The sequence below is a fragment of the Ovis canadensis genome, chromosome 1, assembly GCF_042477335.2.
Source record: "Ovis canadensis isolate MfBH-ARS-UI-01 breed Bighorn chromosome 1, ARS-UI_OviCan_v2, whole genome shotgun sequence".
Lineage (NCBI taxonomy): Eukaryota > Metazoa > Chordata > Mammalia > Artiodactyla > Bovidae > Ovis > Ovis canadensis.
The window spans coordinates 269,156,881-269,179,654 of NC_091245.1; the positions used below are offsets into that span (position 1 = coordinate 269,156,881).

The following is a 22,774-nucleotide window of genomic DNA, read 5'->3' on the forward strand; positions in this document are numbered from 1 at the left end:
CCCAGTAGAAGGTCACACAGCCACCCCATTCCCATTCCCCTGACCATCACCCACGCCCTGGGCCACAGTGTACAGAGGTGCGGGGTGAGCTGTGAGTCCAACTAGTGCAGCGGGCAAAAGCAAGAGAATCCGAGGCTGCAGAAGGCTCTCTCCTGCAGCCATGCTGCCCCATGCACAGCAGGGATGAAACACTCACCTCTCCTCTTCAGCCCGCCGCCTCTCTTCCTCCTTCCGCTCCCTTTCCTGGGTGACTTCTTCAGTTGCAATATGCCTCAGGATGCCTGTGGTTGTAGCTGCTAACAGCTCCTCCATAGCAGCATTGGAAACACTAGACAGAGCAAAGTGGATACTGTTCTAAATAAATAATACAAGCCACATAAACCATATTACTAGACTTCTAACACTGGCAAGGAAAAAAGTATCTACTTGGTTTCTATTAAGTTGATGCAAAAGTAACTGCAGTTTTGCATTGTTGAAATTTACAGTTCGATATTGGAATATTCTTAAATGGGGTTGTTATAAATCATTTTAATGTGCATTTCTTGTTTTATGGTTTTTGCTAATGACTTACTACTTGCTGTCTATTTTATATTCACTTTAGACTATAAAAATGATATTAAAACAAAAAGAAATTTGAGCGGTATTTTTTTGTTTTTTTTGTTTTGTTTTTTTAATTTATTTTTTGGCCATGCCGTATGGAGCTTAGTTCCCTGACCAGGGATCAAACCCGCACCCCCTGCAGTGGAAGGACAGAGTCTTAACCACTGGACCGCCACGGAAGTCCCCTGAGCAACTTTTTATCCTCATTCTAAGGAAGACAGAAACAAATGGAAAGACATCCATGTTCACAGACTGGACGACTTAATACCGTTAACATGTTAATACCACCCAAAGCAATCTATAGATTCACTGCAATCACCAACAAAATCCCAATATAATTTTTTGCAGAAATAGAAAAACCCATCCTAAAATTCTTATGAAATTTAAAGGGTCTGCAAATAGGGAAACAGTCTTGAAAAAGAGAAACAAAGCTGAAGGACTCACACTTTGTGACTTCAAAACTTGTAACAACTTACAACAAAGTTATAGTAATCAAATAAAAGCAGTATGGTATCATAAAAACAGACATTCAGACCAGTGAAATATAGAGCCCAGAAAAAAATCCTCACATATATGGTCAACTAATTTTGAACAGGGATAGCAAGATCATTCAAAGAGGAAAGTACATTCTTTTCAACAGTAGGGCTAGGAAAACTGGATACCCACATACAAAAGAACAATCTTGGATCCTTATCTTACACAATATATAAAAATAAAGTGGATCAAAAACAAACTTAAGAGCTAAAATTATAAAACTCTTAGAAGAAAACATAGGGCAAAATCGTCACAACACTGGATTTGACAGTGATTTCTTGAATATGATAACAAAAGCACAGGCAACAAAAGGAAAAAATAAACTGAACTATATAGAAATTAAAAATTTTTGTGCATCAGAGGATGCACACTCAAAAGAGTGAAACGACAATCCATAGATTGGGGGAAAATATTTGCAAATCAAATACTAAATAATTATTAATATCCAGAATATGAAAGAATTCCTACAACTCAACAACAAAAAAGTTCAAAAACGAGCAAAGGACTTAAGTACACATTTCTACAAAGAAGACACACAAATGGCCAATAATTACATGAAAAGATGCTCAATATGATTAGTCATTGCTGCTGCTGCTGCTAAGTCACTTCAGTCGTGTCTGACTCTGTGCGACCCCATAGACGGCAGCCCATCAGGCTCCCCCGTCCCTGGGATTCTCCAGGCACTGGAGTGGGTTGCCATTTCCTTCTCCAATGCATGAAAGTGAAAATTGAAAGTGAAGTTGCTCAGCTGTGTCCGACTCTTAGCGACCCCATGGACTGCAGCCTACCAGGCTCCTCCGTCCATGGGATTTTCCAGGCAAGAGTACTGGAGTGGGGTCCCATTGCCTTCTCCGGATTAGTCATTAGAGAAATGTAAATCAAAACCACGAGTTACTACTTCACACATTATAATGGTTATTACTTTAAAAAGAAACAAAAGGATAGCAGGGCTTAAAAGGATGTAGAGAAACTGGAACCCCTGTGCACTACCAGTGGGAATGCAAAAATGGTGCTGCTCCCACGAAAAATAGTTTGATGATTTCTCAAAAAAATTTAAAATAGCTCACATGATCCAATAATTCTACTCCTAAGCACGTGCCCACAGGAACTGAAAGCAGGGGCTCAAACAGTTACTTGTGCCCCAATATTCAGAGCAGCATCAGTCACAATAGCCAGAAGGTAGAAATAACAACTTATTAAATAGCACCAGTGAATAAATGTGAATAAATAAAATGTGGCATGAATATATATGTGTGTGTGTGTATATTTAATGGAATATTATTCAGAAATAGAACTGGAAGTATACAGTGGTGATGAATATACTACATTGTTAATAAAGGTAATGCCATTGAATTGTGCACTTAAAATGGTTAAAATGGTAAATTGTTATGTATATTTACCATAATAAAAAATTAAGTGCATGGAAATCATATTTATTTTTAACTCCATCAAATAGAAAGTATGTATCTAATTCTGGTATATTAAAAAAATGAACAAATCTATGAAAAAAACTGATCCTTTTATGTAACCTACATTTATACAGGTGAAATAATATCCTTTCTTATCAGTGTGTTGCTTTATATGTACTAGAATTTTGAAAAGAAGTTTGAAATCCTTAAGACAGCCTAACTTACTAATGAATCAGATTTTAATTAACTATTAACTACAAAAGCTACTTAGGAGTTTAGAAAGATTTTGATTATTAAATTTATCGAGACTAGATTCTTAAAGTATTACACAAAATCATATTTATAAAATTTGTAAATGTAGTCTGAAATGTCTAAGGAAATTTTATCGTGCTATATAATGCAAATGGTAACAAATGTTTAAGGGAATTTAATCTCCCAAATTTATAAACTGAGACTTAATCTAAGACCAAGTGTTTTTATTTTTTAACAGAGAATGAACTACTTACTACTAGATTTTTTACTACTCGATTTTTAATCATGCTTGAAATTTAAAAAACAGGTTTCTAATTTACAACTTTAATAAACCTAATGCTGCTCAAAACTCACACACACAGAGAAACCACCTGCAAACAACACACACAGGTCAGGAACGTGAGGGACACACCCGCCTAGTGAGCAGGACCAACATTTGAGCCTGCACAAAGGGGTAGCTGTGCTCACTTGTTGAGAGGAAGTGTCTGGAGGGACAGTAAGCGGCCCGGAGAGCAGACAGCCTCAGAATAGGAGACGCACCACACTTACCCCAGGGCTGTGGTTGCGAAGGCTGCCCCGGCGGCACCGACTTCCTCAAAGTCACTCTGAAGAACCTCCTGGATAAGCTCATCCACCACTTGGGCCAGGTCCTAAGGGGAGGGCAGAAGGGTCAGGAGTGCTGGCCAAAGCAACACCACCTCATCCACACCCAGCTTATCCCCAAGCGATCCACCTCTATAGCCGAAGGTACTGGAGATGTTCCATGAGCCACACAGACGTCACAGGACGTCCCACCCGGGTCAGAAATTCCTGCAAGACCTCATCACTGGAAGCTCTTTGAAGGTGTCTAAATGACCCTCACACAAGGCCTGGTCGTGTGCACCTGGTGCGGTTTCCTGCTAATAAACAGGAGCCTTCTGGACATGAGAGGACAAGCCCGCTTCCTGCTGGACAACAGCAGTTCAGACAGCCCCAGTGCCGCCCCCGTGCCGACACAGCTTCAGCTGCTGTGGTCCCTCCTCACTACCCTTCAGGCCTCCTTGTTCCCCAGGGAGGGTGGTGCCCAGTGCCTGCCCAAGCAACGTGGTGGCAAGATAAAATCTCATAACCTGTGTGGAGTGCTCGGACCTGAGGCCATCCATCAGGGGCACACTGACCCCAGGGACACAGACAACGGTCAGACTGGACATCAGACACAGCTGGATGTTTGCCCACAATAATGGGAGGATGCCTTACCGCATCTGAGTAAACAGGCACGGGCTTCGGCGGGAGGAGCTCTGACTGCATGGGGGGCTGCACAGGGGGCTGCAAGAGGCTGGGCGCAACGCTCGGGGGCAGCACCGGGCGATGTGGTGGAGAAGCCGACACAGGCAGGGGCTGCAGGAGGAGAGCCGGCAGGGGCTCGGCCGCCTCTGCACCACACTCCTCTCCTCTCCCCGCACCTAGAGGAACAGGCGAAGGTGGGCATCAGGGATAGGCCCAGGCCACCTTCCTGAGCAGACCACCTTCCTGAGCAGACCACCATGGGATGCCTCCTGAGCCATGATCGGGTGCCAGGAGTGCTTTACCAGTAGGAACCCAGCGTCTGTGGGGCCAGGAAGCTGTTCAGGCAGCACCACGCTAGTGTCTGCCCGGCCCCAGGGTGAGGTGCCCTCCCGAGACCACGGCCTCACTCACCTGCCATGTCCAAGCCAGGTCTCTGCACGCCCGAAGGCGGCTCTGCAGCCAGGCTATCCCCGATGTATTTGTTCTGGGCACTGAAGCTGCACACGGGGGTGTGACGGGGTATGGGGGGCAACGGCCCTCCATTCACAATCTCCCCAACCGACACCGTCAGCTTCCTGGTGATGAACACCGACTTCCTGGCCTTGGACAAGCCCTCGGGTTCCAGGAACGAGGATCGGTTCAGCTCGACACAGCTATCAGACCACAAAAAACCCATGGAGAGGCATCACACAGGCAAGAGGCCGCCCTCACCTCTGCAGACCCCTCAGTCGCCATGCTGCCAGTCCCATGGAAACGGGGGAGGCGGCCACAGTCCAGCTCACAGCACCCACCACTGCCAGCATCTCCATGTGATGCAGGAGTCACTGGGCCTAGTTGTCTGCATCCCCAGGTAGAGTGACACCTGACTACAAGCGCCCAGCTCATCCCCTAAGAGCAGATCTGCAAGGCAGCAGATGTGGCCTGTGATGAGAAGTCAGAGGAGATGGGGTCAAGGAAATCCCAGATCCAGACACAACAGGCTGTGAGCCATGTTCTAAAGGAGGGTCCTCAAGTTCCACCGCGTTCTCAAATCTCTGACTGCAGCAGAGGAGAGGCCATCTTTAGGGACAGAACAAGGAGGCCCCAACCTCAACCTCGACCATCAGGTTAAGTCACTTGTGAAAAGTCAGGAAGAGGTGGCTCTGCCAGCTGTTCCAGGCCTTGCCCTAGTGCCTGCACCCCAGGGAGGCAGCCCATGGAATGTGCCTTCTCTAGGGCCTGGCAAGGCACAGGCACTTCCTGGCCTTCCCAGTACTAAAAGGGAAAAGAGGAGAGGGGTCCCACGCCTCTGCCTCGGTGCTTACCCGTCAGAGACAGTGAGGCCATGGCAGTTGAGGAAGTCCGTGGCCTCCTCGCCGTCTCTGAACAGCAGCATGCGCACCACACCATCCAGGGGGAAGACGGTGGAGCGCTGCGTGCTTGCCGTGTACGCCACATTGAGCGCTCGGAGAGCATCCTTGCGGATCTGAAACAAGAAGCCAAGTCACCGAGTCACAGCAGGTCAGGGGCCCATGACCCCAGAGTGCTCAGTTCAGTTCAGTTCAGTCGCTCAGTCATGTCCGACTCTTTGCGACCCCATGAACCGCAGCACCCTGTCCATCACCAACTCCTGGAGTTCACCCAAGCTCATGTCCATTGAGTCGGTGATGCCATCCAACCATCTCATCCTCTGTCGTCCCCTTCTCTTCCTGCCCTCAATCTTTCCCAGCATCAGGGTCTTTTCAAATGAGTCAGCTCTTCGCATCAGGTGGCCAAAGTATTGGCATTTCAGCTTCAGCATCAGTCCTTCCAATGAATATTCAGGACTGATTTCCTTTAGGATGGACTGGCTGGATCTCCTAGCAGTCCAAGGGACTCTCAGTCCCTTTGGAAAGTACCCTGGACTCAGCTTAGTGCTCACTAGCTGTCTGCTCATCAGAAGATGCCCAGAGATGATGCAAAGCAAACAGCTTCACACATGGAACTGGTTGGGCCATGAAGACTTTATTAGAAAAACTAAAAAACAAACCACCCACCAGCAGTTGCCTCCTCTACTCAACAGAAAGCTGTGTAGCTACTAAAACTCACCACGGAGATGATGGAATGCCATGGAGTGTGTGACATGAAACTGAGTAAAAGCTGTTTCACAGCGTCACACTGAGTGCTTTACAAACGCAGAGGGAAACACGAAGAGGCTGCCATGTCAGCTGGTCCCAGGGCTCCAGTAACCCTCCCCTTCTTCTTCCGTGTCCTTTAACTGACTCAACCCGGGTTGACAGTGTTACTTCAAGGTTGGCGTTGTCCATGCCAGGGTCCAGCAATGAACAGACAAGAGCCCTGTCCTCACAGAGCTGACATGGCAGGACAGACCGACACTGAACAGTACGTGTGTACAAAATGCAGAGTGCATTCAACAGTGATAGTGGGACAGGAAGGGCAGCCGAGGAGGAGGACAGGGAGCACAGGCGGGTGGGGTGGTGAGGGTGGGCCCTGCCGAGAAGGACCTGGAAGAGGGGAGCTCTGTATGGTTCAGTGAGGACAGCAGCTGCAAAGGCCCTGAGGCAGGAGCATGCTGTGGCTGCAGGGCAGGAAGGTGCTGCTGTAAGTGGGGAAAACAGGACCCTGTGGCTACTGCTGGTGAAACACTTTGTTTTTCTAAAGAAAAAATGCTTAGAATTCTTAGTTTAAAATTATTAAAGTGGATACAAATGGTCAACATTCTCGTAACATCAAATACTCATTGTAAAAATACTATCAGTTGTATTTATCAACTGCATGGAGTTTCCCAAGTGCACGTTGTTAGAAATCCTTTCATTTGTTCCAGAATTTCTGTTCTCTTGGAAACTGTCAGATCTGACAATGAGCAAACCTGCAGATTCTTTGCCTGCAATGTGATGGTGGGGTTAGCCACTGTTTACAGGAGGACTTGTGACCAAAGAAGGAAAATGAGCTGGAGTCACAAAACCAGCCAGGCAGGTTCCCAAGAAGCCTGGTGCAGCCTCCTCCCTACCCCACCAGCCCAGGGGCTCCTGGTGAGGACCCTGGGGTGCAAGGGCTGCTGTGAGGTGGCAGGGCCACTGCTTTATCTTCCCCGGGTGCTTCAGGGGCGTTAGACCTGACTGTGGGAGTCTGAGATCAGGATGACACTCTGCACAAAGCCCAAGGTAAGAGACTGGTCTTGCCCAGTCTTTGTAACCCCAGTGCAACAAAGACCAGGCACTTCAGGTATTTACTGAAATGAATTTAGCATCAGCAGGCTCACTTCAAAACTGAAGCCAGACAACACTTGTTAAGTTCTAGCTTAGAGGTCTGTGCATGTGGTTTGCTTTCTGGCTTCTTTGTTCCCGTGGAAAATGATAGTGCTGCAGTCAAGCGAGATTGTTCTGAAGAGACCTCTCTCATCTGAACCAGAAGAGTGTTTCCCAGTGCATGGCCTTTTCCTTCCAGGACAGTGACAGTACTCACCTGATTAAAGTAACAGTGCAGAAGACAAGCGTTCAGGTAAGAAGCTGATTGGACCAGTTTAAAAAATCGCACAAAGTTATTACTGTTCAATGCAGCAAAGGCTTGAACAGCAAATTTCACCTCAGGGGAGTTTCTAACGGCAGGGTGGAACTGCTGCACTTCTCTGTTAATCAGAGGAGATAGAAGTGATTAGAACGCGATCTTCCATGAGACAAAATGTCCACAAAAACAGAGCTGACAATAAAATAAGATCTCAACTATACTGAAGTAGAAGGTCTTGGTGGTCACAGTGCCAGTGTGCTCATGGCTCATCTGCATCAAGGCCACCCTGACTTGGGCTGGATTGGCAACACAGGTATTCTTTAAAAAGATGATGAATAAACAGACTCGAGCAATAATTTAAGAATTGATTATTAAATCAAAGAGTTATCTTAATGCCAACTGACTGCCAGCTACCAGTGTTTGATGATGACGCTTAAGAAACAAAGTTTAACTTTGTTTTGTTTGGAAATAAACTGATTTGGGAATTCCCTGGCAGTCCAATGGTTAGGACTCTACAATTTCACTGACGAAGGCCTGGATTCAATCTCTGATCTGGAACTACGATTCTACAAGCTGTGCAGCAAGGGCAGGGGGAAAAACTACTGATTTGACTGAATCGTTCAAGATAGGATACAAACGCTTATCATATATGAAAAGACTACACGGCCATTTTCCCTGACTAGTTTATCCCTAAGGCTTAATTTTAAAACTTAAAATCAATCACACACTTAAGATATTCTGTAACCAGGTTCTCAGGGAAAACACTAAGCTGAAAACAAGTTTCAACTTAAGGAAATCCAGTTTACCAACAACAGGAATGGAGGGCCTGGGGACTCTGGTATTCCTCACAGAAATGTCTACAGGTGTGCAAGGTTTAAAATTCATTCTTGATATCCCACCCTTAGCACTTCGGTTTCACACCATTTTCAGCTAAGATCTTTGAAGAGGTTTGAGTGCACGTGTGCACTACTCTGATAAGGGACTCCCTCGCTGAGTGCATCCTCTCCAGCTGACGAGGAGAACTGGTCCTCAGGAAGTGTCTGGGGCCCACTCAGGATGCTCAGGTGCTCGTGGGCAGCCCCAGCCTCTCCCTCAGTAGCTCGGCTCCAGGGGCTGCACACTGAGCCCAGCTTTCTCACTAACACCGACACTAGAGTGTCCTCGGTGCCGCCACCACCAATCCTGAAAGCTCTCTTCCTGGTTACAGCCTGCCTTTCCCGACAGCTTAGGCTGACTTCCGAGTTGGAAAGCTCACCTTAGGATGTCCCCCTTGTTGAGATTGAGCAGGACGTTGTAGCCTTGGAACTCCGCCTCACTGGCGCAGAACACGCCCTTGTTCCTCAGGTCCTGGTACATCTCCTTCAGACTCTGGAGGCACTTGGTCATGTTCTCGTTGTTGATCTTGGCGTCAAATGAGGACATGGGCTCCTCACACATGAAGTGAGCACAGTGGATGTGAAACCGGGTGCACTTCTCAATCAGAGACACCGTCACTGGGTCGCACAAGTGCTGCTGCGTGATGTCCTGGACACAAGGGAGGCGGAACAATCACACACACGCCACACACGAGAGCACACATACATCTTACGCACACACAGGTCTCAACACATCTCCAAACGTGAGGATCAACTATTAGAAAAATCACCATTACCTGAATTTCTCAGACTGCAATTTGAAACAAGCATCAAGCACATTTTAACAGGACTTTGTAATGATTTTAAGCAACAGTGCATTTCTTTTGTTACAGATGAAATGTAACTGAGTAAAATGACAAGAGCTCTCATTTTCCCTCTAGACTTCGAGCGTGCTTTCCAGTCTCTCTAGCTTCCCCGCCGGAAGTGGCCGATACCTTCCGTACGCCCCGCGTGCGGTTCCACAGGAAGTCGTACCAGTCCCGCAGGCCGCCCCCCGTCTGGTCCATAATCCGGGTCACCAGATAGTCCATGGTCCTGCTGAGCACCGCCGAGGGGCGCAGCTCGTGCGGCAGGGGCTCCTCCTGGTCGGCTGAGGAGCGGCTGTACTCCTTCACGGCGGCTGCGTGGTCCACCTGGGAGTGGGGAGCAGGGACAAGCAGCTGGGTGGCAGGGGCCTGGCCAGCCTCCCCGCTGCTGTGCCCAAAGGTGGGGAAGACCCCCCCACACACACAGACACACACACACACACACACACACACACACACACAGGGAGCAGGGACGAGCAGCTGGGTGGTAGGGGCCCGGCCAGCCTCCCTGCTGCTGTGCCCAAAGGTGGGGAAGACCCCACACACACACAGACAGACACACACACACAGACAGACAGACAGACAGACACACACACACACACACACACACACACACACACACAGGAAGCAGGGACGAGCAGCTGGGTGGCAGGGGCCCGGCCAGCCTCCCTGCTGCTGTGACAAAGGTGGGGAAGACCCCCCCACACACACAGACACAGACACAGACACACACACAGGGAGCAGGGACGAGCAGCTGGGTGGCAGGGGCCAGGCCAGCCTCCCTGCTGCTGTGCCCAAAGGTGGGGAAGATCTCACACACACACACACACACACACGGAGTAGGGATGAGCAGCTAGGTGGGGAAGACCGCCCCTCCCCCTGACACATACACACACAAGACCGCCCCTCCCCGACACACACACACACACACACACACACATGGAATAGGGACAAGCAGCTGGGTGGCAGGTGCCTGGCCAGCCTCCCCGCTGCTGTGCCCAAAGGTGGGGAAGACCCCCCCACCCCCCCATCACACCCACATAAAAGCAAGGTCAATACTATAGAAGACAATATTTTAGAACACAAAGTAAGGTAACAATTAAAAGGCAAAATAAAGAAATTTGTTTTTGGCAAACGTGACAAGGAGTAAACAGGCTACCACATCAAAATGCAGAAAAACTTAAGTGAAGACACACCTGCTGGGGTGTGACAGGTGAAGGACTTGATAAAGATTTTAAAAGGTCTCAGCCATGCTCATGTACCAGATTGTCTATACGGACCAGAAACGGAGCTGGCAGTGAGGAGGCAAGAGAGGAGCAGCAGGGTCTGGGGAAGTCCCTCCGGAGGCCAGAGCTGCAAGAGGCTGGAGGCCTGCAGCTGACGGTGGCAGCAGGAAAGCCACGAGTCCCTGCCCTGGGCACCTGCCTTGACAAGTGCCACCTTGCTGAGGACCCTGAGACAGGTGAAGGCAGCCGTAAAACCCCCAGCCAGGAAAGGAGAAACCCGAAGGAAAATTAACAGAGAGAAAACGAATCTACGATGGTGCAGACTTCTGGGAAACAACTTGGAACATGCATCTACTCATGTTCAGGAACCTTAAGAAACGTCACACCTCTGGCACAGCCCTTCATTCCTGGAATCTATCAGAGGGAGGGAAGCTGAATACCTCAGAACCATTGCACACAGCATGCCCAACAGAGTTAGGAACAGTGGAAAGTCAGAAACAGCCTGATGATTGCAGAAAGGGGAGTTCTGAAAGAGTTACATAATCAAGTAGTGTGCCTACATGTAAAGTTTTAAATGCTTTTAAAGAGTTTACCATGCAAAAGAACATGCTCATGACAGAATTTTAAGTGGAAAAGATTCATACAAAATACCTAGAGCATAACCTCAAACACAGAAAAACATAAACATAAAAAGGAATAAGCAAAAGCAAATAAGCTTTTTTGTGAAAAGCAAAAAGAAATGGAAAGTTTTTTTTTAATTTCTGAAACACAGATTTGTATGTACTTCTATAACTTAGGGAACCATGTGGCAGTCACCTTACATAAGACTGCTTCATACATACCTCATGATACAAATAATGGAATAAATACAATTGTTAATAGCATATCCCCCCCACATTCTAGCAAAGCAACCCCCAAATCAAATACGTATGGAAAGCATGAAACCAGCCTTCCCTCCCCAGCACACCCCGCTCCACCCCGATGACTAGACATGGACAGCGGCCTGGAGAGCAGCCCATGGGGATGTGAGGCTCTACCTGGTCAGTGCCTGGGACCACTTCAAACACACTCAACTGGCTCCGGGTCTCCCGCATGTACCGTTCCTTCTCAGGACACATATCCAGGCACGTCCCAACAAAAGTTCTTGCTTTGTCCAGGTCAGTCCTTTTCACCCGAGCTAAGCAGAATCAGGTAAAAAGTAAAAATGTACCAGACAGTTACTGGGAAGCCAGAGAAGTGCATTTTCACAACAGTAAGAGGAGAAATAAAAATAAAAATTCTCTTACAAAGGAAAAAAAATCTAAAAAACACTACTGGGCCTCAGAGAAAGGAAAGCACTGCCTATCACACCAGGTGACAAGCCATCAAGACCATGAGACCCTCCAGGCCTTCTCTCTCCGGGTGGGTCTCCAACAGTCACAGATCGTCAGGGCACAGCAAGCGGTGGCGGGGAGGGGGTCTTTATGGCTCCTGCAATGACCTTAATGATGAACAATCAAGCGGCAATGTTTTGTTCTAAGAATCAATCTCTTAAAAGAAAATATTCAAAATATGCCAGTATTCCAAAACCCTCAGTATTTCATCATGTTTTTTAACAGGAATCACATTAATGGAAGTTAGCTGGATCCTGACCTGAATAAACGACTATTACCCACAGAACTACACAGTTACCAAAGTATCTATTAAATGAAATGAAATGCAACCACCTCATAATTCAAAACATTCACATCTTATTTTATTTTTAAAAATTCCAATATCTATTAATGATTCTTTTAGGAATACAAAAATCGCATGTCAATGGCATAACCTATGGTAGCAGCTTTTATTACTGTGTTAAGGAAAACACGTGTTTATTCCTGTACTGCTGCCGCTAAGTCGCTTCAGTCGTGTCCGACTCTGTGCGACCCCACAGACGGCAGCCCACCAGGCTCCCCCGTCCTTCAGATTCTCCAGGCAAGAACACTGGAGTGGGTTGCCATTCCCTTCTCCAATGCATAAAAAGTTGAAAGTGAAGTTGCTCAGTTGTGTCCGACCCTTAGCGACCCCATGCACTGCAGCCTTCCAGGCTCCTCCGTCCATGGGATTTTCCAGGCAAGAGTACTGGAGTGGGGTGCCATTGCCTTCTCCAGCTTCTACAAAATCCTGCAGGTAAAATTTAATTCTGAAAAAAACTCTGCAAAGAGCATGTGTGCTGTTTTATTTTTGGTCACTGTACGTAGCTTTTAGTGTTAACAGGATATCTGATTTTTGAATAGGCTTTAAATACATTCACATGATTTAACATTCCAAAGGTACAACATCCCAAATGGGACCCCACAACGCTGCTCCCTGCTTCCTGACCAGCTATGTGAGTGATCCTTCCTCACCTCCATGACTTTACACACACAAGCCAAGTACACTCACATGTATATGGACACACACACTCCCCTTTCTGTACACTTCCCACACCTTGCTTCTTCCACTTCACAATAAACATTCATTTTTCCATCAAGAAACACCAGTCTTCTTTCAGGCTGTTTAGAATCCCACCGTGTGGACAGTCACTTTCCAATCTTTATCATCACAAAAAACCTTGTAAACATATCACACACGCGTGGGGCACTTTGTAAGTCACACTCCTGGGTGTGGAATGCTGGGTCAAAAGCACTGTTCCCCTGAGCCTGGAGACACTGCCGACTCGCTCCTCTGAGCAGCCTGCCCAGGGATGGGGCGGTATGAGACCTCTCATCTCTCTCTGCGACATGACGGGCAGAGAGCAGCTGGATCTTTCCCCTTTCCATCCACACGTTTAAGACGGAACTCTTTTTTTTTTTTTTTCCTTTTTGGCCATGCTGCACAGCTTGCAGGATCTGAGTTCCTTGACCAGGGATATAATCCAAAGCCAAAGCTGAATCCTAATCACTGGACTACCAGGGAATTTCCAAGTGTCAACTCTTGACACTTCCTTTTCCGAACCTCTAAGACCCCACTCATTTTTCTACTGGAGTTGGTCTTTTTCTTATTGACTCTACAGGACTTTCTGTACCTGGAAATCAGCCCTTTGTCTGTCATGAGTTACAGACTTTTCCCCTGGCTTGACATCTTTTGTAGTTTTATTTGTGGTGATTTCTGTTAAATGTAAAGTTTTCATCTTTAATGTCTTCTCAATGTCTAAAACATTGCCCTTTAAATTATTTAATCCTGCATATATCAATGGTGTTGGCGTTCTTCCAAAAATGATTACATTACAAACACACCTGCGCAGCGTCCACATCTACACTCACAGCCTCAGCAGACCAGAAAGCAACAGGGATCACAGGTACACATCACAGGCCCCAAGGCCCAACAGCAGCGAAGCCCCCCAGACCAGGGTCACCCCTTCCCTCACAGCTCCCGAGAAGACCGCCTCTGCCGAGAACAGCCCCTTACCCTGCCGCATGACCCTGTCCCTCTGGTCAAGCAGGCGGTACTTCTCCTCAGACGTCTCAGCCACGGTACCTATCAGGGGACTGAGGGATGACACACACGGCCCGAGGCCCTCAGAGCCCTCGGAGCTCTCATCAAAAGGGTCTTCCTCAAACTGATGGGCCTTCAGGAGACTTGGCTTCTTCACAGGAGAACTAGAAGGAAGACAACATGCTAAGACTTTGTATCCATCACGTGTCTGGATCTATTCCACATCCAAACACTTCTTTTATCGTCCTGGACCCCTAGCTCCTCCAAAGTTGGACAGCAGCCAGCACAGAGGGGAGGCGGCCACACCACCACCAGTGATGAGCATGAAGGTTCACATCACCCACAGGTTCTCCTCTTTAAACCGCTATACAGTCCATGGAATTCTCCAGGCCAGCATACAGGAGTGGGTAGCCTTTTCCTTCTCCAGGGGATCTTCGCAGTCGAAGGATCGAACCCAGGTCTTCCTCAACACACGTGGATTCTTTACCAGCTGAGCCACAAGGGAAGCCCAAGAATACTGGAGTGGGTAGCCTATCCCTTCTCCAGCAGATCTTCCTGATCAGGAATCAAACCAAGGTCTCCTGCATTGCAGGTGGGATTCTTTACCGACTGAACTATCGGGAAGCCCTGAAATGAATTACTTGTAGATTTCTACCTCAAAGACATGAAACTAAGAGGGAAATAAAAGCACTTCAACACCATGAGGAAATACCATGCCTACATGTTTTCAAACACAGCTTCCCTTCAGTAGAAGGACGTACTGAAAAGAACAGGGCATTCTGTGAGCTTCCTCATTTTCTACCTGGTTTTCAACATTCTGTGAATTTGAATGTCAAAGAGGATGTAAAGACAGGAAAAAACAAAAGCAAATCAGCAACTACACTGTTAACTGCAAAATGTGAGGAAAACTATCCACTGGCCAAAATACGTGAAGCAGGATTAAACAGAAGCCGGCCTGCTGTGAAACGGAAGGTGGGGGCCACACGGGGGGGAGGAGGAAGGAGCCTTGGGGAACAGACATTCCACACAGGGACGCGGAGGTCTCCGAAGCGCACACTGTGCGCTAGACCTGGCCTGCGACTCTGCACAGGGTTGCGCAGTTACAGCCACGGCTACAAGTGGCGATTAGGAACATGGCGTGCAGCCAATTACACATTTTAAGGAGAAGAGCGATTGTCTGTACGCATATACATCACACAGATGGCATGACAGCAACTGCACAGGCCGCAGGGCTGAGGGAGAGGAGGGGCCCAGGGCAGTCCCCACCCCCACCCCCGCCCCCCAGGTCCTCTCCACATCCCTCAACCCCCATCCAGGTGTCAGCAATCACCCGCTTCCCTTCCATGCTATCTCACAACGGCTACGAAGTCCCTTGAGGTCAGTGACAGGAGAAGCCCAAGAACCCACTTGCCCTGTTAGAACAGTGGCATTTGGAAGGACCAGCCACACCTTTTACTCAGGAGGCCGCCAGTCGCAGTCCTCACCCCAGGCTTGCCGAGCGGGGAGTGCTGAAAGGGCGTGTCTTCGGTGCTCTGGCCAGCTTCCCCATCACCTGGCTGCTTCTCCTTGAGGGAGAAGGGCTTCTTGTTGGGACCTGAGGATGCAAAAATCAGGACAGAATTAATGACACCATAAGTCACTCAACTTGGGGGCGTCTTCTTGAGAAAGTTATAGTTGTGGCAGGATGTTGTTAGAACGGAGCCCAAGGAAGTTAGACAGCCCCAGTTCCACTTCACCCCACATTGGGGATCAGGCTCACACTCAGCACTCAAAGGCCTTGCACAAAGCAGGAGAGACTGCAGAGAACAACTGAAAACTCACTTAATTTTTTCTTGTGCCAGAAGATGGTCATATCTTTATGCAAATCTTTCCCTTTCTTCCTGGCCAGGGCTGCAGATGCCTGGAAAACAGTCCACAACATAAAGGACGATGGCATCAGGAGACCAAGGAAACAAGATCAAGCTTTCACATGCATTAGTGGAATTCTGTTCAACAGAGCTACACCTCCACAGCTATGCGTTCTGACCACATCGCCTGCCTCCAGCCACGGCAGCCACGGTCCCCATCTCCCTTACCTGTCTTATAGCATGTATCTGGACTTCTCCTTATTGAAATTAATGACTCTACTGTGATAGAATCCGTAAACTTGGCCCTATTGGCATTTGCTGAGATAATTCTCACCATATGATTTTCTGAAGAACAATGGAAAGATGGCCAAGTAACACTTAAACCCAAAGGAAACCTATAGAATGACACACACGGGGTACACTTTGTCATAAAACATATATACACAAAACCAACTGTATGTTAGCATACCTGTAAATATACCTATGAAAATGTCTAGGAAAACATACACCACACTAGATAATTGTGCTGGCTCTAATAGGAGAGAAAGGGGTAAGGAGTGGACCTCAACCTTCTGTAGATCAATGAACTGCTGACAATGATAATTTATATATTTTCTATATAAGTATTTTTTAAGGTTCAGCTAGAAGAAAAAGGACATTGCAATAGACAGAAATAACCTTAAAAACATGAGGGCTGCGGTATGACCTGGCAGCTACACTCCCAAGTATACACCAACAGGAGTGAAAGCAGGGTCCTGAATAGAGACCTGCCCTGGCTTCACGGCAGCGTTATTCACAAGACCCAAGAGGTCCGCGGACAGGGGGACAGATAAACGAACTGTGGGACAACCATACCTGGGATAAAGGAAAGAAATACAACCACGTGAATGAACCCTGAAGACGTTATGCTAACTGAAAGCCAGACACAAGAAGATAAATATCGTACAATTCCACTTATATGAATTATCTAGAACAGATGAATTCATAGAGCTAGATAGTAGACGTGAGGTCACCAGGGGCCGGAGGAAGGAAGGAATGAGGAGTTATTGCTTAGTGGTTACAGAATTTCTGTTTGGGAGGATTATAAAGTTCTGGAACTAGATAATGTGATGGTTGTACAACACTTGTGAATGTAAGTAATGCTGCTGAATTGAAAAAAAAGAATCAGTAGAAAGGAATGAACAGCAAAAGCCCTAAACTGTGCCTATCTGGGCACAGAACCCCTACTCTCAGGAACTGAAACAAAGGGTACAATCAAAAATAAATGGACAGAAATGTCCACAAACGGAAAGTTGGCCAAGTAGGTAAATAGGATGGAACGTCATGTAGCTCTTAACAGCCTCATTCTAATCGAGACTGTTCGTTGATTTCAGAAGCTACTAAAAATGACCACATAAGAGGTTACCAAACAGGATATGCAGTGCAACGTCATTTGTGTAAAAACAAAGACGTTATCCAAAATATTCATAGGTGGTATCTTAGAGGATAGAACTATGGGTGATTTTGTGTCCCCTGCCATAGGACTTTCTGGGTTTTTCCTTGATGTTGACAGGTAACACCTCCATCATTTAAAAAAGAATGAAAACATGCTTTCTAAATACCTATAGAATATAATTTTCCCAAGAATATTCAGAAAAAAATAACAAGATATAAAACTACACAATGTGAGCAGCTCATGTAAGCATATACCCTACAAACCAATGTGGTATGCGTGTAGGTATACATACACATATTAAAGTCAAGGCATAGGAACAATTAACAGCAGTTCTCTCTGAAAGATGGGATTACAAGATTTTACCTTTCCTGTATTGTTCTGAATGTTTATGGTGATCATGTACTACCAGCAAATAAAATAAAAGTCAAAAACAAAACAAGAAAACTCAACTCTGAAAAAATGCTGTGTGGTTACAACACATTCCCATGTGCTTCAGAGACATTGGACTTCACAGGAATCACTCACCTAAAACTTCTAGAACACTGCATTCAGTTGGAACCACAAATTTTTCACAAATAAACCTAATTTATGAAAAAAATAGTGCTATTCCAGTTTCTCCAAATTAAGACATTAGAGTACTTTTCTAAATTCTAACAAGTAACTGATAGATTTTTAAAAACAAGTTTTAAAGTGACAAAGTTCACTCTACCTTTGCCACTTTTAAGCCTACTTTTTTTCCTCACACACGTAAACTACATTGTTGGAGTACTCACATGATCAAAAAAATACACCACTGCCAGCTTCTTGCTGCGCCTGGTATATATGCGCTGCACTTTAGCAATTTTGCCAAAGTGGTTCTCCAGGGTGGTTCTGTTATTGAGATAGTCAGGGATGTTCTTGCACTGGATCGCTGTGACTTCAGCAGGAGACAAGCCCCCAAGACTGTCTGTGCTCTCACTCCTCTTGCTCTGACGGCCAGGAGTTCCTCTTAGAGAATCTAGGGGATCAATGAACAGCCACAAAAATGCATCAGAAGCAATGTTTTCCAATTACTAGGGCATCAACTAGGAAAGAGCAAAAATTTTTATGGCTGTTGAGACCTGCTCCACGATCCTATATGTTAGGATCCCTAATGTTTGTAGGGGGTTAACTAGACTATTAGAGTTTTGCCAAGAGAACGCACTGGTCATAGCAAACACCCTCTTCCAACAACACAAGAGAAGACTCTACACATGGACATCACCAGATGGTCAACACCGAAATCAGACTGATCATATTCTTTGCAGCCAAAGATGGAGAAGTTCTATACAATCAACAAAAACAAGACCACAGGAGCTGACTGTGGCTCAGATCATGAACTCCTTATTATCAAATACAGACTCAAATTGAAGAAAGTAGGGAAAACTGCTAGACCATTCAGGTATGACCTAAATCAAATCCCTTATGATTATACAGTGGAAGTGACAAACAGATTTAAGGGCCTAGATCTGATAGATAGAGTGCCTGATGAACTATGGAATGAGGTTCGTGACACTGTACAGGAGACAGGGATCAAGACCATCCCTATGGAAAAGAAATGCAAAAAAGCAAAATGGCAGTCTGGGGAGGCCTTACAAATAGCTGTGAAAAGAAGAGAGGCGAAAAGCAAAGGAGAAAAGGAAAGATACAAGCATCTGAATGCAGAGTTCCAGAGAACAGCAAGAAGAGATAAGAAAGACTTCTTCAGCGATCAATGCAAAGAAATAGAGGAAAAGAACAGAATGGGAAAGACTAGAGATCTCTTCAAGAAAATCAGAGATACCAAGGGAACATTTCATGCAAAGATGGGCTCGATAAAGGACAGAAATGGTATGGACCTAACAGAAGCAGAAGATAGTAAGAAGAGGTGGCAAGAATACACAGAACTGTACAAAAAAGATCTTAACGATCCAGATAATCATGATGGTGTGATCACTAATCTAGAGCCAGACATCCTGGAATGTGAAGTCAAGTGGGCCTTAGAAAGCATCGCTACAAACAAACTAGTGGAGGTGATGGAATTCCAGTTGAGCTGTTTCAAATCCTCAAAGATGATGCTGTGAAAGTGCTGCATTCAATATGCCAGCACATTTGGAAAACTCAGCAGTGGCCACAGGACTGGAAAAGGTCAGTTTTCGTTCCAATTCCAAAGAAAGGCAGTGCCAAAGAATGCTCAAACTACCGCACAATTGCACTCATCTCACATGCTAGTAAAGTAATGCTCAAAATTCTCCAAGCCAGGCTTCAGCAATACGTGAACCGTGAACTTCCTGATGTTCAAGCTGGTTTTAGAAAAGGCAGAGGAACCAGAGATCAAACTGCCAACATCCGCTGGATCATGGAAAAAGCAAGAGAGTTCCAGAAAAACATCTATTTCTGCTTTATTGACTATGCCAAAGCCTTTGACTGTGTTGATCACAAGAAACTGTGGAAAATTCTGAAAAAGATGGGAATACCAGACCACCTAACCTGCCTCTTGAGAAATCTGTATGCGGGTCAGGAAGCAGCAGTTAGAACTGGACATGGAACCACAGACTGGTTCCAAATAGGAAAAGGAGTACGTCAAGGCTGTATATTGTCACTCTGCTTATTTAACTTATATGCAGAGTACATCATGAGAAACGCTGGACTGGAAGAAACACAAGCTGGAATCAAGATTGCTGGGAGAAATATCAATAACCTCAGATATGCAGATGACACCACACTTATGGCACAAAGTGAAGAGGAACTAAAGAGCCTCTTGATGAAAGTGAAAGTGGAGAGTGAAAAAGTTGGCCTAAAGCTCAACATTCAGAAAACTAAGATCATGGCATCTGGTCCCATCACTTCTTGGGAAATAGATGGGGAAACAGTGAAAACAGTGTCAGACTTTATTTTGGGGGGCTCCAAAATCACTGCAGATGGTGACTGCAGCCATGAAATCAAAAGACACTTACTCCTTGGAAGAAAAGTTATGACCAACCTAGATAGCATATTGAAAAGCAGAGACATTACTTTGCCGACTAAGGTCCATCTAGTCAAGGCTATGGTTTTTCCTGTGGTCATGTATGGATGTGAGAATTGGACTGTGAAGGAGGCTGAGCGCAGAAGAATTGATGCTTTTGAACTGTGGTGTTGGAGAAGACTCTTGAGAGTCCCTTGGACTGCAAGGACATCCAACCAGTCCATTCTGAAGGAGATCAGCCCTGGGATTTCTTTGGAAGGAATGATGCTAAAGCTGAAACTCTAGTACTTTGGCCACCTCATGCGAAGAGTTGACTCATTGGAAAAGACTCTGATGCTGGGAGGGATTGGGGGCAGGGAGGAGAAGGGGACGACAGAGGATGAGATGGCTGGATGGCAACACTGACTCGATGGATGTGAGTCTGAGTGAACTCCGGGAGTTGGTGACGGACAGGGAGGCCTGGCGTGCTGCGATTCATGGGGTGGCAAAGAGTCGGACACGACTGAGCGACTGAATTGAACTGAACTGAACTAGGAGATTCAACCTAACACTCGGGGAAATTTACAAAGAACCTGCCAGCAGGATATACTGTATTTTGTACTTTCTAGAACGTACCTTCTTTTTTATCTCTGCTCTCAGTTTCTTCCTCTTTATTCACACCTGGAAGCCGGGAAGGTGCCGGGACAGACTGACTCCCTCCTGGGATGACCAAGTGGTCATTTTCCCCAGACTCGACACAGCCAGTTTCCTTTTTAGATTCCTTGTTACCCAGACGACCTACTTCTTTATTGCTTTTGAAGACATCCTGTATTGTCCGCCCAAACAAAGTGCCTCCTCGGGGTCGATTCAAGCGAACAGGTCGTTTATCTGGAGGATGATCACCCCTTGACAGAGGGTCCAAGTCTTCAGCTGCATCATGACCGTGCCTCCTTGGGGACCGATCCTGGTCCTCCTTTCTCTTCAGTCCTTTCATGAGGCTGGGAAGTGGCTCCATCTGGGAAACAGCTTCTTCACTTCCTTGTCTGACACCTGTTTTGCCAACTGGGAAGGGTTCACCCAAGGATCCTGAAGACATGGGGAAGGCAGTGAAGGTGCCACTAGAACTTCCAAACAGTGATTTGGGGCCTCGCTTCTCTTCCTCCACATTCTGACTTGGCAAAGCAGGGGTAAAGGCAGATGATGAATTATTATTACCTGGTTTTGAAAAGGTAAAATTTGAATTGGTGGCTGAACTACTTGTCCCCTGAGAAAAAGGAAATGGGGCCAGTCCCCCAGGTCCACTACTGATTGGATTGGAAAACGTAAAAAATCCAGAAGTAACTTGGCTCTTAGTTTTCTCTGGCTCAGATTCAGCCCCTAGTATTGGTCTGAACATTGAGTTTTCCAGAGGTTTAAAGCCAAATTCTGTTTTCCCAAAGCCAGAGCTTGCTTTTTCTCCAGTTTCTGGGGCAAAAGTAGAAGTAGTTGGGAATGCTCCAAGGTTGGGGGACTTAAAACTGAATCCAGGGTTTCCAGGCACACGTGAACTCGAAGGCCCAGAGGCAGCTACAAAGGCTGGACTGTGTTCAAGTCCAGAAAAGAGTCCAACATTTGAGGTTTGAGAGAATCCTAATGTTTGCACTGAAGAATGACTTTGTCCAGAAGATGCTGGAAAACTGGACACCTGTGAAAATCCTGAGCTTTTTCCGGATAACGTATTGCTTTGTCCAAAAAGAGAGGGCTGACCAAACCGAAATTGTGGCTTAGCTTGAAATGTTCCTATGGAGCTACTGGAAGATGTTGGAAAAACACCAGGCTGCTGCCCACCGAAAGGATTAGTTGGATTCATCTTCTGAGCGAGTTACTAGAAGGCAATAAATAATACATGTAGAAAAGTAGTCCTCTTCCTTAAATGGTCTGTTCAACTAGGGAGCTCCCCCCATCTCCACAATAAGCTGAAAAACAAAAATTCAGACAATCACAACTACGTGGTGCTGGAAGGCACCAAATTAGAATTTTTAATCACATGCCAGGCAAAGCAAAGGACTAATTCTTATTTTCTGAGAGCCAAATGGTGGTACCCCACCTTACTGGAGGGAGTGCAGAGTAGAAGATGGTACAAATAAATTACTTTGTTATGGGGGGTTGGCTCAGATAGTTAAGCGTCTGCCTACAACGTAGGAGAGCCGGGTTCGATCCCTGGGTGGGGGAGATCCTCTGGAGAAGGAAATGACAACCCACTCCAGTACTCCTGCCTGGAAAATCCCATGGGAGGAGCCTGGTAGACTACAGTCCACGGGGTCGCAAAGAGTCGGACACGACTGAGCGACTTTACTTCACTTATGGGGGTTTAAAGCATGATCCTTTAAGACTTAAAAAAAAAATCAAAACATCTTACTGAATCAGTAAATTTATGGAAAACCTAAAATAGCAATAAGAAAGTGTATGCCAGTTGCACTTTCCAAGACAGGAGTTTCTGACGTCTTTCAATCTCCACGGCGAGAATTACAATGTAACACTGTTAAAAAGCTAGTGTTTCAATGTTTCCTCCCATCTAATTTTTTCTCCCAGTAACCAGAGCACCAAATACTTTTTCCAAACATGGAAATAATTTGCGTTTTAA

The 22,774-nt window shown here is 46.2% G+C and overlaps 1 protein-coding gene across 5 annotated transcripts in view; it reads right to left on the reverse strand.

The window, feature by feature from the left end:
- The window catches only part of MCM3AP (minichromosome maintenance complex component 3 associated protein), a 45,390-nt gene that overhangs the window by 21,397 nt on the left and 1,219 nt on the right, over positions 1 to 22,774 (reverse strand). For 3 of the 5 annotated variants that reach the window (XM_069566936.1, XM_069566955.1, XM_069566946.1), the window contains exons 2-15: positions 20,788 to 22,106; positions 17,984 to 18,207; positions 15,750 to 15,828; positions 15,378 to 15,522; positions 13,902 to 14,092; positions 11,531 to 11,670; positions 9,397 to 9,594; positions 8,803 to 9,071; positions 7,506 to 7,668; positions 5,366 to 5,526; positions 4,473 to 4,714; positions 4,032 to 4,237; positions 3,345 to 3,445; positions 197 to 328 (exon numbers count right to left, since the gene is read on the reverse strand). In XM_069566936.1, coding sequence (XP_069423037.1) covers positions 197 to 328; positions 3,345 to 3,445; positions 4,032 to 4,237; positions 4,473 to 4,714; positions 5,366 to 5,526; positions 7,506 to 7,668; positions 8,803 to 9,071; positions 9,397 to 9,594; positions 11,531 to 11,670; positions 13,902 to 14,092; positions 15,378 to 15,522; positions 15,750 to 15,828; positions 17,984 to 18,207; positions 20,788 to 22,000 — 3,464 coding nt within the window. In that variant the 5' untranslated portion in view covers positions 22,001 to 22,106. The remainder of the gene's footprint in view (positions 1 to 196; positions 329 to 3,344; positions 3,446 to 4,031; positions 4,238 to 4,472; positions 4,715 to 5,365; positions 5,527 to 7,505; positions 7,669 to 8,802; positions 9,072 to 9,396; positions 9,595 to 11,530; positions 11,671 to 13,901; positions 14,093 to 15,377; positions 15,523 to 15,749; positions 15,829 to 17,983; positions 18,208 to 20,787; positions 22,107 to 22,774) is intronic. The other 2 variants (XM_069566970.1, XM_069566963.1) reach the window with 1 other exon arrangement.